This window comes from Populus trichocarpa, chromosome 2, assembly GCF_000002775.5.
Source record: "Populus trichocarpa isolate Nisqually-1 chromosome 2, P.trichocarpa_v4.1, whole genome shotgun sequence".
Taxonomy (NCBI): domain Eukaryota; kingdom Viridiplantae; phylum Streptophyta; class Magnoliopsida; order Malpighiales; family Salicaceae; genus Populus; species Populus trichocarpa.
The window spans coordinates 2,548,510-2,566,108 of NC_037286.2; the positions used below are offsets into that span (position 1 = coordinate 2,548,510).

The following is a 17,599-nucleotide window of genomic DNA, read 5'->3' on the forward strand; positions in this document are numbered from 1 at the left end:
TTTTAATCATTTTTTTTCGTTTTGTTTAGTTTGTTAATTTTTTTTCGTTTGACCCATCGATTTTTTTTTTTCTATTTAGTTATCAAACTTTCATGATGCGAATCCCAGGTTTGACGGGTTAACCTGATTTGACGGGTTAACTCAGTTGATTCAGATTTTTTTTCTTTTTCCTCATTAGTAACATGCTTATGTCTTTTGTTTGTTTTTGTTTTTTATTATTTTTAATTAATTTTTTTTTCTATTTAGTTATCATACTATGGATTACTACAGTATTTCCCTTACATGGTTTTTGTTTAGTTACAGTGTTTCCCCCACATGTTTTTCTTTTAAATTATCTTTGTTAAATTTATTTTTTTAATATTGAGTTGGTTGAGAATTTAGTTTTAGCTTTAGCTTTCCTCACTTTTTTTAAAAAAAAAATTTCCCCACTTTTTTTCATTATAATTATAATTATAATTATTATTATTATTGTATTGTATTATATTATATAACTGTTTTTTTCTTTTGTTTTTTATTTTTATTTTTTTTAATGAATATTTTTTGTTTGATTTAGTTTGTTAATGTTAAATTTTTTTTATTTAGTTATCAGATTTTCATGATACGAATCTCGGGTTTGATGGGTTAACCTGATTTGACAAGTTATTTTTTTCATTTAGGTTAGTTTGTTAAAGTTAATTTTCTTTCTATTTAATTATCAGACTTTCATACTTTCATGACACGTATCCTGGGCTTGACGGGTTAACTTGGTTTGATGAGTTAACCCGGTTAATTCTAGGTAAACCCGTCATTTTTTTTTCTATTTAATTATCAAACTTTCATGACGCAAATCCCAGGTTTTAAGGAATAACCTGGTTTAAAAGGTTGACCCAATTAATTCAATGTTTTTTTTTCTTTTTTTTCATTAGTTTTTTACTTCCTGTTGATTTTTTTTCTTTTTTTTTAATTAATCTATTTAATTATCACACTTTTATGACACGACCTTATAGCCAGACCCACATCCAGTATTCTTGAGTCCGGTGTTACAGCCAGACTCACTTAAACTTCTTGGGTATAACTTTGCAGAAAAACCCAAGATTTTTAAATTTTTATTGTTTTTTAATATTTTGTATGTAAAAAAAATGACCCGCAGCATCGCGCGGGTATCAAAGCTAGTTCAAATATATTTCCTGTTTCGGTGTTCCAGTCCAACAATATTTGATAACTCTTTGAATATAGTTGGAGATTGAACTGACTTCTATCCTTCCATCTCAACTTCACTAGGACCCTTTCGCTAATGAGGAAAACTTCTTCGTGCTCAAAGCAAATGCAGCAGCCAGCCATCCCTTCAGTGCATCTTCACCAGTGGCGTTTTGATCCAATACCAAATCAATCCATTTATTTCCAGGACTTGGAATAAACTTCTCCTCAGGAAATAATTCATTCAATTCATTAAGTTTTGAAGGCTTCACCACTCTGTACAAAGCCTGTCCACCTTTTACATTGCCAGCATCTTCTACAAATCCTCCTGGAAATAAGAGATCTTCACGATATCTAAGACCAGCAGGGCTTCATATTTTCCCTGTCTGAGTTGGATGGAAGTTGAAGAGATTAATCAGGAGGAAATTAAAAAAGCAAAAGCAGGGCATGCTGAACTGTGAAACAAACCTTGACAAAATCAGCCACAACCATTGCCGTCCTCTGTGGATTCAATGTATTAACAGGGGTAGCTCGTATTTCTTCAATAACACAACAAACGTGTACAATAGAAAGAAGAGGCCCAACAACTAACTGCGAGAAATGTTAGAAAATAGAAGCTCAGAGTCCATTTAAATAACACAGACTACTAAATCAGCACATATGCAATACATTCCCAATAAATCACCAAGGTTTACTTTTTTTGAATTGAATAAAACAAGCAAAGAATCAAGCAAGTCTTGCGGCAGATATATTTAAAAAATACACTATTTGATCAACACGAGTTTCAGTTTCTCAAGTTAATTTAAACATGCCAGTGGCTGATTCAAACCTGGCTTGAGAGTTAACACGTTCCAATTGAGGTTGTGGCCTCAAACAGCACCACAGCAAAGCACAGAGATGCCAGCCACACTTTTGGGCTTAGCCAAGAAGATGAATGTAGCACAGGGATCCCAAAACACAGCTTCAGTGTTGGGTCATAGTACTGCTCTTCTAAACATCAGCAACCTTTGGAAATGGCTATTCACACTCGCTTTCAGGAACACATGCATAATGCAAAACAACAAATCAAGTACTTGTATCAGATAGCAAAGGTAAACTTTGTACCTTCCCCTGCATTGATGAGCAGACAGTGGATGCCAATTGAATTCCTACTCCTGGTCCAAGAACATTGAAAAGTGTTGAGATGGCCTCCCCTTTTGCAAATAGGTCACTTAGATTGCCTTCTTTTGCAAATGAAGAATATATTGGCAACCTTGTTGCCCTTGCTGCAACTACTGCCATCCCCTATCAAATCCATGGAAGAGAGTAAAATAAACATATTGGTCCATGCCAAAATGGAGGACAGCAAAGACATAGATGAAGACAAAGGCCAACAAGACCCATAATGAGCTACCTTAATATTTTTACACAGATTTAAGTGGTTGTTAACCTAAAATATACCTTTGCAAAATTGCCAAGTCCAGCCACCTCAAGAAAAAGATGTGGACATAAAGGAGAAAGAACTTCTAAGCCGGTGCCCAAATCGTAAAGCACATCAGCTGCAATAAATAAAACCCCTCCAAGTCAGACCCCAGCCAACTCCTGTCCAAATTCATTATGTGAGAAGAGTCCATAAATAAAAAAAGGAAAAACTCAGGTTCTAGGCCCAAGAAAACAAACCTAGGATTCTCCAATGTTTTGGCTCTGAGTCCATTCTAGCACCCAAATTGCTACATATAAGCTTCCCTACATGCTGCATCTCATCCTTCAGTATCTGCTCATCAACAATATCAATGAAGACCAGAAGAGAAACGCAAATTAGGGCTAATAGTCTACCATCATTAATGAAGTTTACCCAGCTCACTGCAGCTGCTTGTGCAGGTAGGACACAAGCCTGCAGCAAATAGTAGCGACTGCAAAGCAGTAAGAATATAGAGAAAAGACCCCAAAATTACAGCTCTCGTTTCATAAGATCAAAAGAAGTTCTACTTACATAAATACATGTTAACAGCATTCGTAAAAGTATACATACGAGATATCCATTTCAGAGAATCAACAAAGATAAAGGCACAGCATTGCATAGTATCTCTAGCCATCAAGGACAAGAAACTAAATTAAGTTGAGACAAAGAAATTGAAGTCTGATTGTTAACTCAGAATAGTCCGAGAAGAAGACCTGAGTGGATAGCACAGATAATGCAGCCCTAGAAAAGTATTGCAGCGCACGAAATCACGTGTATCTAAGATATCCCTCATTCACACTAGCTTTTTTTTTCATAAGCCATATATAACAATAAAGCTGCCCAGTTGTGAGTATACAGTTGCCAAGTTCGCACTGCCAATACCAACTAACCTGCATTGATATCCTGAAGGAAAAAACTTGTTCGAGAAAGATTCAACGACTCTGTGATACACTGGTCTTGCATCATCAACTACATTCACTGTTGTTTGCATACAAATGTCACAAGCTGAACTTAAACTCCCCAAGCTGTAAACTTTATTATAATTATTGGCTTCTTTTATCAAAATTAAAGAAACCCATGATTTAATTTGGTCCACATGGCTCACGGTTACACGGAATAGAAGGATCAAACTATTTTCCAGAAATGAAACAACCACGCACTCCAAATGTTTGTAAGAATGCATAAAAGAGAAAGGAAATTAGAAAATCCCAGAAAAAGGACTTAATTCTAGGAAATAAAATATAATTAAATCAATTGAACGCCAACAAATAGAGACGAGCTGCTATCCCCCAATTTAGCCCATGTGCTCATGATAATTCGACAAATGACCCCTTAAAAAAATATTTCATCAAACTTCCCCTCATATTTATGTTTTACACTCGCATTTCATCAATTTAGTCCATTTGTATTGAACTAGTGATGACAATGAATCTGGTTGGAGTTGGGTTTTGCTCGCTCGAGCTCTTTTCTTGGTGGCTAGCTTTTGGGCAGCTATTCAACTATTCGGACTTTGTTTTCTACTGTGAATTCTTTCGACTCTTCAATGTTTGCTTTGAAAAAGAATAGGTTTATCTTAGGTGTAAAGGAAGAGCTGCTAGTAACAAGTGAGGGAAGGAACCCTAGGAGAGAACATCGACATAAACTAAAGAGCCCTTAGTTATAATCAATAAAGAAAAGCGAGGAGCCTTTCTTCAGTGGGTATCTGATTTGATCCCCTTTTTATTTTTAAATCAATTTAAAAAAAAAATTATACTTCAAAAACAAACTAGAATTTTAGCAGAATTTCAAGAGGGACACACCCATTTCATTTTAACAGCATCAAACTGAATTTCAACTTTCAAGCATACAATCATGGACCTCTAGTTTCTTCAGCTTTTACAAGAGAATGTCATTTGTCTTTAAAAGGAGCACTTGAATTCAGGTTCTGTAATTTAATCATATCATAAACATATCAAGTTATCAACTATGTGGCAAAGATACAATGAAAAGTTTGTTCTTTTCTTTGACAAAAACAACAGTTGATAGCATGTACCAGGGAATTCAGCTCTAGGATTTAGACAATGTAACAACGCATTATAGAGCAAGTGGGTTTGTTAATTCAGCTCTAGGATGTAGATCATTTGTAACAAAGCATTACAGTACAAGTGGGTTTGTCTGCTTGAACTACTCACAAAGGATGCGAGGTTCTGTGGAGAATTCTGATCTAGGATCTAGACCATGTAATGGCCAACTAGCATATCATCTTACGCAACAATTTTTCACAATGTCAAATCTGCATCATCATCGTAGTCAAAATCTGGATCAGCTGAAGGCCTTGTTCTTTTAGTATCTCTTGATGCACCTCTTCCCTTCTTTGGCTTTCCTCTGAAAAATAAATCAGGTGAAGCTACATATTTTCACATTCTAAATTCTCAATGTCATCATTTAAATTTAACAAGTCATCCCAATAATTCATAAACCATAGGTTATAGTTATAACATAAGGTTCAGACTGATCTAAGTAGTACTCACTGTCCGTTTGCATATATGCCTCCACCCTTGGATCGACCTACACCATATTCTGACCGCCCTTCTGTGATAAACAGGATGGAGCATTAGTTTTTTTTTAAAAAAAAAAAGGAAGCAAAGTTGTGCCACTTCTTTATATGGCTCACCATCTCGTCCAGCTGCCTGTTCTTCAGCCTGAAAAACGTAAAGTGGAAGGGAAATATGAGTGACATATAGAGCAAATTCCTAACGGGCCAATGTCTGGGGAGAAATATCAGAAGTTGTTTGATATGTTGAAAGGTCAACAAAAAGAACGTCTCAAGCCTAAATGATCCAGTACTGATTCCAAAGGAGCTTTATCACCAAACCAGGCAGCATCTCAAAAACCAGGTACATATACCATAGACAGGATTGGGTAAAAGCAAAATAAAATTCAAAATGACATGCAACTTTCAGACTCCATGATCCCATTTTTATTTAGTCATGTCTAATGAACAACTCAGGAGCAGTAATATTTTCTTAAACAAGTTTTCCATATAGTAGAAGTACTCTTAAGGAAAGCAGAATGCCTTGCCATACAATCTCCAAGCTATTATGGTTTGAATTCCAAATGGCTGCACAGTAACCTTTCCAGAAAACTCAAACCCAAGCACGCCCTAGCATCAGGGTCATAGCAGCCTTGTCATACAGGTATATACACCAGGACTGATAAAACTCCAAAAATTCATGAAGGCATGGTTGTCATGTGTAAACCATCTGGTCTTTTTTTCCAGTTGTTAATGAGTTTAGATGCTGACATACAATTTTTTTGTGCTTTAGTCTCAAGCTTTTTTCAAGAAAAAACAACCTTTTGTGGATACCTCATGTCAGTTTTTAATAGATCCCTTTTACATTCAGAGAACTCAATGTGAGGTGAAAGGCACCAATCACATGTTTCAGAATTCTCATCACCCGAATTATGTGATTTACATGCAAACAGGAATGATTTCAAGGCATTTTATACACCTTTTGGCACAAAATGGCTTTAGCAAAACACCATATCTTTCAAAAGAGAAATGCCTAAGAAGTTAGAACTATCTCTCAAGCAATTAGGTTCATTATAAATGACTATTTTCAGTTTGTCTTGGTTTCCATTTCTTTCCTTTTCCTTTTTTTTTTAGCATATACATTGAGCATCCCTGGAAACTCCTTTATAAGGACATAAAGAAAAATATTGTTAAGAGAAAGAAAATAAAAAAAAATTGGAAGTGCTGCCATTACTAAGCATTTAAGACTTATAACACATACTGCTGGTGAAATGACTATTTTCAGTTTGTCTTGGTTTCCATTTCTTTCCTTTTCCTTTTTTTTTTAGCATATACATTGAGCATCCCTGGAAACTCCTTTATAAAGACATAAAGAAAAATATTGTTAAGAGAAAGAAAAAAAAAAAAAAAATGGAAGTGCTGCCGTTACTAAGCATTTAAGACTTATAACACATACTGCTGGTGAGGTGACTGAAGACAATGAGAAGAGCCTATCTTCAGGCTGGAACTTCCTAGACCGCTTTAAGCTGCGATTATAAGCTTGAAGTCAATTACATAATATGCATGGTGATCCACCTGAATCCAAATCCAAAATGTATATGCATACATTCATAAAAAAGTGGAAGATAAAAGGAAGATAAAAACACAGCAACACGGTGTTGCTGTGTTTTTATCTTCCACTTTTTTATGAATGTTACTGTATAGAAGGGACCAGACAATGTAAAGCATCTATTCTCGTTTGTCTATAATAGGTTCACATGTCAAAGCTTCCCTATTACACATAATCAACCTCACAAGAAAAAGCTGTGATCCATCATTACCTATACCTCAGTCATATTGCTTTCATTAACACTAAGATAAATCTGTTTGCTTTCTTAGCACTCGTTCATTATAACTAAGATGCTAATAATTGCTAGTGTCCACCCTCTGTGTCATTTTTTTGTGCTATCAGTAATTGTAGCAACAAGTATTTTCATGACCTATAACCAAGGGCACCAATCAAATTTCTGCAAATTACAAGTATCTATGTCACATGAATTTTTGTATGCATGACTTCAAATATCAACATACAAGGAGGGAAAAAAATCAAAATAGGAACTTCACAAATAGAGACAAGGGGTGGAAAAACTATTTGTATCAAAGCGGAGGAAATAAATGAAAATCATAATATCCACTCCATACAGTGCAGTGTTCTTAGATGAAGATAGAAACCCTTCGAAACCTTTCAATACATTGCCACACTGCCCCGGATCCTGCAAATAACTTGTCTCCAAATCATAAACCTGAATCAAGAACATGCTTCCTTGTTATAATCAAAACAAAAATGATATAAAACTAGTTCCACCTGACCAACTCAAGCATAAAAAAACAGAACCCAGAGAAAATTTCAGCCAAAAAATTCAACTTGTTGCTTAAAGAGTCAAAACTTTGGGCAATGCTGCAGAACCCATTTAGTTATAAATCTCAAATCACAATAACCCGCAAAGTCCAAACCCTAATGAACCCGGAAAGAAAAACAATATGGCAGCACCAAATTTAAGAGTATTATTCAAATTAATAGTAAAATTAAGGAATAAAGAACCTGTTTTTCGATAATACGAAGCTCATCATGCAGCTTGGCTCTTTTGCTTAAAAGATTTGCAAGCATTGCAGCTGGATTTGAAGACCCTCTTTGCCCTAATTATAAACAATAAAATAAAAACATCAACTTTAATCACATCGCAACAGAAATTCAAATACCTATTCAACAAAGGCCATTATGAAATCAGCGGGTTACCTTCAGCATCCATTTTGCGCGCGAGAATTTTGAACAATTTAGAGATCAAAGTTTACAGGTTTGGAAAAGCCCTAAACCAAAAGTGGACTGACATAAAAAGAAAAGAAAAATTAAGAAACTAATAGCTGACACGTGTTTTTGTTTTTTTAATTAATAAAATAACGGCAGTATCATCGCGTTTGGATTAATGGGCCCCAATCTGGATATCGAATAATCTGGGCTTGATATTGAGCCTGGCCTTGTAGAAAATACAAATAAATAAATTATAATATTAGATAAGGTTCAGCAGGACGCGGCGAGCAGATCACGTTGATACACGTAAGGGAGGGACATAGACATGCACGTGCGGGGAGTTCGGATGGTATGCGCATGTGCATCTCAAATTATCAATGTTTAGATTCTTATAGAAAAATATCCTTTAAAAATATATTAATTTGGATGCACGTGATATCGGTAACTTGTTAATTCAAAATTTATTTTGAATAAGATAATTTTTTTAAAATAATATTATTTTTTTAAAAATAAATTAAACCTAGTTAATTTATGTGTTTTGAATTGGATCATTTTGATTAGTATAATAATTATTGATGATTAAAAAAAATTCGATAACAAGTGTTTTTTTTTAACAATTTATGTATAAATGAGAGTTAAAGTTTGATTTTCAAGATAATTTTAAGTATGTATTTTAATATAAATATGGTATATTTACATTGATTTAAGAAATTCTCTTAAATATCAATTTAAAAGTTTAAATCTAAATAATAAATATACCTATTTAACTATTAACAAGATTTATTAAGATTCATAATCATCTAGTAGGTGGTCCAGTGATAACTTATAAGAGCTTGGGATCAAGAGGTTTACTCTTATGTGATTTCAAGTTCGAACCATGTGGTTGCTAATATGATGATCACTGGAAACTTATATGGTCGCTAATTTCAGGGTCCATGAAATTAATCGAGGTGCATGTAAATTGATCCGGACACCATTATTAAAAAAAAAAATCAAAGTAGAAAAAAAAAAAAAACAAGTGGATGATTGTCGAGAACGCACTTGGTGGGGGAAGTGGGGCCCTGTGATGATAGAAGATTCGTTGTTCAATATTGTAAAAGCCAAAAGTTAGAGGTAGTAGCGTTAATGCAACGCACCGTCCCTTTATAGTGTTTGGTCAGCTTTTCTTTCTCTGCTGGGCTCACCTGCTTTTTCGTCTTATCCTTTGATTTTTCGTTCATAAGTTCTCTACTTTTTCTTTTCTTTTTTAATGTTGAGAGTGATCACTTCTTCCTTTCAGGGTTATTTCCAAACTACACAAACAGAAAAACCACACGTATTTTTTTTTAATAAAATAAATATTATTTGCAATGATATAATGTGAAGTTGTGTTTTTGTTTTGTGTTTTTTTTTAAATATATTATTTTTTTAATATTAGTATATCAAAACTATTGAAAAATATTAAAAAATATTAATTTAATATATTTTTATCAAATAATCATTTCAACCACTTGCTTAGACACACGTTATCTTGTGCTTAATTTTTATCAAATAAATGGAAATGACGAAATTCAAACTCGTAACCACTTGGTCATCAAGATTCTTATATCATGTCAAATAATCATCTCAACCCAACAGCTTAAACTGTTAGGTGGGATCTCAGGACATGATTTATATTATTTTTTTAATAATTTTCATGTTAAACATATAAAACATACAGAAGTTATGGCATTCAAAAACACTTTGTATTATGGTGTTGGATGCTTTTTAATTAATTAAAAATACATCAAAATATTTTTTTATTTTTGACATTTATATGTACATTTTTTCCATAAAATTGTAAAAAAAATCAGTTCGATGTTTTTCTATATATAAAAAAAAGCAATTTAAAAACCAGGTCTCTAACTAAGAAAACATCCACTCATTGTGGTATGAAAATTCATGCCAATTAATAGACATGCAATTTTCTCTTGTTTAAAATGATAGGATTGGACACCAACCATAATCTTCTATCCTAAACTTGACTTTAGGTCTCCCTGGAAATTTCATTCCATTTCTTAAAAACTATCAAAATAACTCAACAATTCAATTAGTCGACTATGAATATGACCCCTCACCCAAACAAAACAAAGCGCTCCCATTCCAAGTCGTGTAGGGTTGCATCATCACCCTCGAGGCCGAGTTTATTTGTTTTCGAGGTACTAACGACTCAAAAAATAAGTTTACAAGTCTAGATAAATTAATTTTAGTTATAGTTGTTTTGATATAAATACATGATTAGTTAAAACCATAGTTGAAGTTATTATTTAATAAAAAATATATTTAAAAAAAAGATGAAAAAGTTATCAGGTAAATCGATATATAACTGATATTCAATTTTATTTTTTTCTACCAAACACTAAATTTTCACGATGCCTTTAAAATGTTAAAATCACCTCAAAGACGACACACACTTAGAGCGTGTTTGACAGTATGGTAGTGGTTGCTTTTCAAATAGCTTTTCGTGCCGAAATATATGCCAATGATGTTTTTTTATTTTTTAAAAATCATTTTTGACATCAGCACATCAAAACGATCCAAAAAGTACAAACCGCACTCAATTTTAGCAAAAAAAAAAATTTGAAATTTGGTCAACCGCAGGTTCAACCGCAGAGCCAAACAAGCTCTTAAAAAATAAAAAACAGAAACCGCAGCCACACTTACAAAGATAAAAAACCTACCTAAAATTATGTATGGTGTTATTATACATCGTATGTTGCAATACAACAAAGATATAGAAGAATATTTTTTAAAATATTTTTTATTTGAAATATTTTATTATTTTTAAAAAATTTATTCTCAATATTAACATATCAAATTAATTTAAATATATTGAATAATTAATTTAAAATAAAAAATTAATTTTTTAAAAATTACGGTCACGCTATAATACCAATCGAAACCCAACAATATCCATGTCCTCTACTTTCTCTCTCTCGCAACAGGAAATTGTAGGGAAAAAAAGGTGAAAAACCCGTACGCTCCCCTACTCACGTTTCTTGAGTGATTGACAATGATTTTTTTATTTTTTATAGATTTTAAAAATATATTTTATTTGAAAAAAATATTAAAATAATTTTTATAATTTTAATATGTTATGTTAAAAATAAAAAAATAAAAAAATTATTTTAATATATTTTTAAATAAAATATATTTTAACACAAGTACTTTTCACATGGCATAATGAATGAAGTGACTCATTGATCTAAAGATGGAATGGTCGGTGATTTATTTTTCTAAACAGCATTATTCTAAGTTTTTTTTTATAAAAAAAATTAAGTTAACCCGAAACATTCCATCCGACCCAAATCTTAAAACGGTTCGACCACCGAATTAACTCATATAACTATTCTTTTCACGTTACAATTCACTACCCCAAAAGCGACAACACTACACTGCAGAATTTTTACGCTCCTTTCGTCTCTTGAGAAAGCACTAAATTTCCATTTTCTATTTTTTTTTTTTTTTACCATTACAGTATCACACAAGGATCTCTCTCTCTCTCTCTCTCTCTCCCCCCCTCTCTCCCTCCCTCCTTTTGAGTCTTGTGTATTTATTCCTTTTCTATTTTTTTTCCTGCCTTTCCGTCCAAAACTTGGCCACCACTGGAAACCTTTTCTTTTTTTTATATAGTTCTTGTAATTAAAGCAGCTTGTGCTGTTTGTTGCTGATCTTCACGCTGCTACAATTCTCACAGCTCTTTCTAAGCTGCCATGTCTTTCAGGGGAGCAAGTCGGGTAAGCCCCATCTCCTTCTCTGTTTATTTCTACAAGGGCTTGTTTTCTCTTTTTAACATGAGATTGCTTTGACTGTCTGTGGATGCTTGGTTTTGCTCATCTATGTTAACTAGGGATATTTCTATGCCAAAAGTTGCTCCCTTTCTTCTCTCTTGTTAATAAAGATTTGATCTTTAGGGATAAAAAAGAGCTAAATTGTTGTTGGGTTGAACCCATTTCCTATCATTCTTCAAAGAATGAATTTTTATACTTTCAAGTTGTGTTTTGATTTGACAAGTTATTGTTTTTATTAATCCACTGTAAATTTCTAGCCCAATGCATCATCCGGCATGGGTGTTGCTGATCACAGCAAAATAGCATTCGTGGAACTACAGAGGAAGAAGGTCCATCGGTATGTGATCTTCAAAATTGATGAAAAGAAGAAGGAGGTTGTGGTGGAGAAGACTGGCGGGCCAGCTGAGAGCTATGAAGATTTCACTGCATCTTTGCCTGAGAACGACTGTCGATACGCTGTTTATGACTTTGACTTTGTGACGTCTGAGAATTGTCAAAAGAGCAAGATCTTCTTCATTGCATGGTGAGCTTCTGCCTTTGATTTGCTTAATTTCGATTTGGTTGATTGGATTGGAAAATTATTTAAGACATGCTTAATTTGGATTAGCAAGATCTTCTGAAAATTGTTTGAGACATAATAAATCCACGCCATTCTTTATACGTGTGTTATGTTTTATTAACTTTTACCCTCAAAAGATATTTTGTTATGCTATTTGGATGAGTTTCCTACTTGATTGTTGACTAGTTGCAATCATAAAATTTCCAAGTCTGATGGCATACTACATATGGGATTTGATCCCGTTTCTTATTGAATGATACGGCGCATTTGGAATCCTTGAACATTTCAATATAAGCACTTTTGCACTAGCATATACATTTTTTCCCCTTCTCCATGAGCAATTTATCGGCACATAAATAGTTCAATTACGAGCATCCATTCTTGCAATGTAACGCAGGGAAAGTCTTCTTGCCTTCATATGTTTAGCCCTCCACTGTTTATTGTTAGTTAGAAAAATCTCTGAAGTTCTAAATGTTAAGATTATGATAATACTTACATAAAGCTGCGAAGGTAACTTCAGAGTTGCACATTGTTTTGCTGTAATTTGTCCACATTAACAATTGCACTTATTCATATGCATAAGATTTGTATATATACTTGTAATTTGTAAATCTATCTAGATAAGATGTTTGCACATCTTCTTTTGGTGTTTACAATGAAAGTCAGGTTGGAATTTTTGCCCCAGTATACAGGGAATAGATATTTAGCTTCAAAAGCTACTAGAAGCCTGATTTAACTGTGCTCTGCAGTCCACCCTTTCTAGTTAAACCAGGTAATTTGATGTCTGATGAGGATCTTATTAGGTAAGTGAGGGGGTTCTACCCTCAAAGATAATTTCACTGAAGAGCATGAATTGATATTCAATACCATTTTACTATACTATGCTCTTGATTGTTTTTCATTTTATTTTTCTTCTTTTTGTCTCATTGTATCATTTTACTTGTTTATAATAGGCCTTTAAAACCCTCACTGCAAGTATAGAATTTGTTATCTGGATTTTGAATTTTCTGAAATATGCGTTGATTCCTTGCCTGTGTTCTTATACGCCAAAGAAATTTTGTGCCACAGTTTCATGCCAACGACTGATAAACCTTTGTTATGAAAATAACTTGGAGGTCTCCCATCTACTTTTATATATTGTCTTATGGGCAAGAGCACTGCTATTGCATTTGCAAGGGAATGCACTGCTCCTTGTTTCTTTAACTATGTTTATGCAGGTTCTTTGACTATGTTTATGCACATTTTTGTGGCTTCATCAACTCTGCAGAATAATTGAAGGCATCTAACTTTCAGTTATTCAATGTATAACCGTTTGACCAGGTCTCCTTCAACCTCTCGAATCCGTGCAAAGATGCTCTATGCCACATCTAAAGACAGATTTAGAAGGGAGCTGGATGGTATTCACTATGAGATTCAGGCTACTGACCCTACAGAGATGGATCTTGAGGTGATCAGAGAACGTGCAAATTAAAGAGTCTCTGACATTAATGGTTTCTTCCATGGAAAACAAAGTTGTGAAGCTCTTGCCAACTTACGGATTAAAGCCCTCTTGTTCCCTTAAGCTATGCACAGGATCCTTGTGTGAACAAGATAAACTACCTGTTACTTAAATAACTAGCGTTGGGAAATACTGATAGAAGCTCTGTGCTATTATTGTGGAAATTAAATTCAGTTTCCTTAAAGCATGTAAGTTGGTGGATACTTGGCAATCCTACATATTTGTATCCTTTAAATTTCTTCTATTAGATACTCTTGTTTCCTTGCCCTCGTTTTTCCCTGCTGTTGCCGAGAGGTGAGAAAATTGAAGTGTTGGAGGCAGCCCAGTAATTTGCTACAAGCAAGCAAGGAAAGTACTAGAAAAAATTCAGAAATTTATATGCAGGGACACAGGACACTGCTACAACGGAAAAGAAGGAAATTTGATGGCTAACCGACGATGTTCAGCACTAGAAGCTGTCGCAGACAAACATGAAGCAAATCGAATTCGATTTGCAAAAATACGAGAATGAACTACTGCCCAAAAAAATAAAATAAAATAAAATTGATACGGTTATTTTCCATGTGTACTTCAGACCACTGTTACTGCTCGTCAACCTCATTTTCACCGGACATCTCCTCAAGAGATTTCCCCTTTGATTCTGGCACCAAGAAAGTAAACAGCAGACCCAAGAGGTTGACCACACCCAGTACAAGAAGCGAATTGCGCACCCCAATACCTGCAGGGTATCCTGCATCGGCCTTGGCCTGGTCCTGATTCTGAGCCAAATATAAGAAACCAAACGCACCAACGATAGCCCCAAGCTTCCCTGATGCTGCTGATATTCCGTGGCAGGTAGACCTCAACCTTGCTGGGAATATCTCGGCTGGCACCACAAATGTGGTGGCATTGGGTCCGAAGTTTGCAAAGAAGAAGGTAAATGAGTACATGACCACGAATCCAATTCTATTCTCACTGTGGGTCCAGTGTTTGTAAGGAATTGCAATCGCAAACATAAACACTGTCATGAAGAAGAAACCCATCAGTTGGATGGCAAACCTTCCGATTTTATCAATAAAAGCCACCGTGAACCAGTAGCCTGGGACAGTACTGCATAAAGCAATCAGTGTTTGTGCCCTTGCAATTCTATAAACCTCTTGAACTGCATTCATAGTTTTTGCCGGAGGAATCCATCCAATTGCGCTAAAGATATCCTTTTGGAAAAGATTTTGGCTGTAGAATGCAATGTCAAGCAAGAACCACGTGCTTGCTGTTCCCAACAAGTGAAGCCCGTGGCGACGAAGAAACTTCGACGAGAACAAACCAAAAGAGTTGGCTGGTTGCCCATCAAGCTTCTCAATCTTCTGGGTTTCTGCTTCAATGTCAACTTGCAAAACCTTCGACATGTCAGAGGCTGCCTGCTTGGCATTCTTGGCAACAAGGGCCGTGTACCGAGCAGTTTCGGGCATCTTCATACGCCAATAGTAGGTCAGTGCTGCTGGTAGTGCTCCGACCATTACAATGATTCTCCAAAGATAGTCGGCTTGAGGGATGGTTGAAGCGATTGGATCAACTTGATAAGCAGGAGCACTGTACTTGGCTTCGAATACAGATGACATAATTATAGCAAATATCCCGCCAGCTAAAATCCCAAAGCCCTGCATGGCAAATACCGCTGCAATGAAGGCACCACGAGTTTTCTTGCTAGCATACTCAGACATGATGGTTGCAGAAAGCGGGTAGTCACCACCAATGCCAAAACCAAGCCAGAATCTGAAGAAGCAAAGGGTTGACATGACAGCCTTGGCATCGCGGCCTAAAGAAAGGCCCGAACAAACAGAACATAAGACCATGAGCATCAGAGTCAGCCCATAGACCCTCTTCCTTCCCAATTTGTCACCAAGCCAGCCAAAGAAGAGCTGGCCGGCTAGAGTTCCAACGAGTGCCACACCATTAACAGCTGCTGCGACGTTGGGAGGCAATGATCCAGGCTTCGCTGCACCGTCGACATGGTAGTATATGCGGCCAAGCAATTTTGTGACAAGGGATATGCAGAACAGATCATATGCATCGGTGAAGAAACCCATTCCAGCAATAATGATAGCAGTGAAATGGTACCATTGTGTTTTTGCCACATCTAGTGCGTTAAGCACCTCCAGCTGTTCCTTGGCCATTTCTTACAATGCTCACTAACACACCCTTCTCCGCTAATATATCTGCATGCATGGTTTTTGAACAACACCAACATATATATAAGAACATGCACTCTTTACACCCAAAATATTAGCCAGATGACAAACATGAATGCACACCAACTCCTATAGGGCAATCTTCTTTGTTTTTTTTTTTTTTTTTTTGACGTTAATGGATATATGCTCGGGCTAGCTTGCATGCAACAGAGACTAAGTACTCTACCCCTGCAATCTTAAGATGCACCCTCGACATGATGCATTCGAAGAAAAGTCGCCAACTCCTATAGGGCAATCTAGTCTTGATGTAAATATTAACAGGTAACAGTCATTCTATATTCCGAACCCGGAAAAGAATCATAAAAAGGAAAAACTGGTGATCCTAAACCCAAAAAGAAAGAATCAATCAAACAAAAAGATGGCGATCAATATATATATATTTTCAAGAAAATATGAAATGGAAAAGCCGCGGCTTCTTCAGTATCATAGCTATATCAAAATTTTAAACAAAGAAAAACACAAGAACGCAAAAATGCATCGTTAATTTATATTGTATGCTGCAAATTTAAAAGTCATCTCCAACAAATGAAGTTTGCAAGAGCATTAAGCAGGAACATTAAAAGAAAGAAAGACATGCACAACGAAGATCAGTTTCCTGACCTGAACCTGCTAATTCCTTTCTTGATCAGATAGTATTAGAGAGAGGAGATAGAGATGTCGGGTGAGGGAGGCGGACCGAGACAAGGTCTGGGTCAGGTGAGGATTTTTTTGTGGATTTAAGTACTAAAATAATCTCCCTAAAATTCCAAGAATATACCAACCGTTCCCTCCAGCCTCGCTCTTATAACTCGGTCATCTCCTACTATTTCTCCTGCAAAATCTCAGCGGTTTCACTTTATCTTCCAAACCTCAAATATTTCGTTGGCAGTAATTGGCACATTCCATGGCATATTATTTCTCAATTATGCTACATGATATAGAAACATCCCAGGTTGGGGTATCTTGTCTGTATAATCGTAGCGCTTTTATTTGCTTCCATTTTAGCCTCTCAAACCGAGTCAAGCAACTCTATATGGAGTGGGATTAGGGACAGCTGTAGCATGAAATAAGCAGAAGCAAAGATTCTTTGGACATGACAGTTTCGATCCTGATCATGTGTATATGCATGAAACGAATATTATGATGCAGTTATATTGTAAGATCGTCATGGTGTTTTTCATCGTTGAAAAAAGCTTTAGCTTTGTCTATTATTTTATCTTAATCCAAATCTTCCAAATTAGTATTCGATATTTACTTAATTAGACACTAGAATTAAGATTTTTTGCATTACTAATTACCTTCCGCGTGCACCTGGAACTTTATTATATAAATAAGAAAAGAAACACAAACTACATAAAATCTTTAAAAAAAAAATCCAAGATTTTAATTCTCAATATAAACTTTTATTGTTGTTCTTTTATGTTTGCCTTAGCTTTTCTAAGTGAAGCTGATCGGATGAGATCCTAGAGCTAGGGCTAGTAGTAAATTATGAGATCAGCCATCGATTAAGGCAACATTTGTGAACACAGCCTTCGAGAAATATTCAATTTTCGTCGTCCCTAGGGAAAAAAACATAAAGAAAGACAAGAAATTAAAACACATCATTCTT

General features: G+C 35.1%; 3 protein-coding genes and 1 pseudogene across 3 annotated transcripts; 1 reads left to right on the plus strand and 3 right to left on the minus strand.

The window, feature by feature from the left end:
* Positions 1 to 1,064: 1,064 nt before the first annotated feature.
* Positions 1,065 to 4,400, minus strand: LOC18096126 (protein root UVB sensitive 2, chloroplastic-like; annotated as a pseudogene).
* Positions 4,401 to 4,646: 246 nt separating this feature from the next.
* On the minus strand, positions 4,647 to 8,040 carry LOC7471968 (uncharacterized). Its single transcript, XM_002302010.4, has 7 exons — positions 7,906 to 8,040; positions 7,711 to 7,805; positions 7,311 to 7,411; positions 6,586 to 6,655; positions 5,271 to 5,298; positions 5,128 to 5,188; positions 4,647 to 4,981 (listed from the first exon to the last, which is right to left on the minus strand). The coding sequence occupies exons 1-7, from the start codon at positions 7,916 to 7,918 to the stop codon at positions 4,876 to 4,878; spliced, it is 474 nt and encodes a 157-aa protein (XP_002302046.1). The 5' UTR covers positions 7,919 to 8,040; the 3' UTR covers positions 4,647 to 4,875.
* Positions 8,041 to 11,423: 3,383 nt separating this feature from the next.
* On the plus strand, positions 11,424 to 14,047 carry LOC7471969 (actin-depolymerizing factor). Its single transcript, XM_002300743.4, has 3 exons — positions 11,424 to 11,672; positions 11,984 to 12,249; positions 13,606 to 14,047. Exons 1-3 carry the CDS (start codon positions 11,649 to 11,651, stop codon positions 13,754 to 13,756), a joined length of 441 nt encoding a protein of 146 aa, XP_002300779.1. The 5' UTR covers positions 11,424 to 11,648; the 3' UTR covers positions 13,757 to 14,047.
* Positions 14,048 to 14,136: 89 nt separating this feature from the next.
* LOC7479975 (inorganic phosphate transporter 1-4) lies at positions 14,137 to 16,770 on the minus strand. The gene is made up of 2 exons (XM_002302011.3): positions 16,612 to 16,770; positions 14,137 to 15,978 (listed from the first exon to the last, which is right to left on the minus strand). The coding sequence occupies exon 2, from the start codon at positions 15,934 to 15,936 to the stop codon at positions 14,365 to 14,367; it is 1,572 nt and encodes a 523-aa protein (XP_002302047.1). The 5' UTR covers positions 15,937 to 15,978; positions 16,612 to 16,770; the 3' UTR covers positions 14,137 to 14,364.
* Between the last annotated feature and the right edge of the window lie 829 nt (positions 16,771 to 17,599).

Excerpts from the sequence above, each read along its gene's own strand:
- LOC7471968 (XM_002302010.4), bottom strand. Across the intron at positions 7,412-7,710 it reads TTCGTATTATCGAAAAACAG|GTTTATGATTTGGAGACAAG; the intron begins GTTCTTTATTCC and ends TTCTTGATTCAG. Across the intron at positions 5,299-6,585 it reads CTTCAGTCACCTCACCAGCA|GCTGAAGAACAGGCAGCTGG; the intron begins GTATGTGTTATA and ends TACGTTTTTCAG.
- LOC7471969 (XM_002300743.4), top strand. The coding sequence starts at position 11,649 with ATGTCTTTCAGGGGAGCAAGTCGG. Across the intron at positions 11,673-11,983 it reads CTTTCAGGGGAGCAAGTCGG|CCCAATGCATCATCCGGCAT; the intron begins GTAAGCCCCATC and ends GTAAATTTCTAG. Across the intron at positions 12,250-13,605 it reads AAGATCTTCTTCATTGCATG|GTCTCCTTCAACCTCTCGAA; the intron begins GTGAGCTTCTGC and ends CCGTTTGACCAG.
- LOC7479975 (XM_002302011.3), bottom strand. The coding sequence starts at position 15,936 with ATGGCCAAGGAACAGCTGGAGGTGCTTAACGCACTAGATGTGGCAAAA.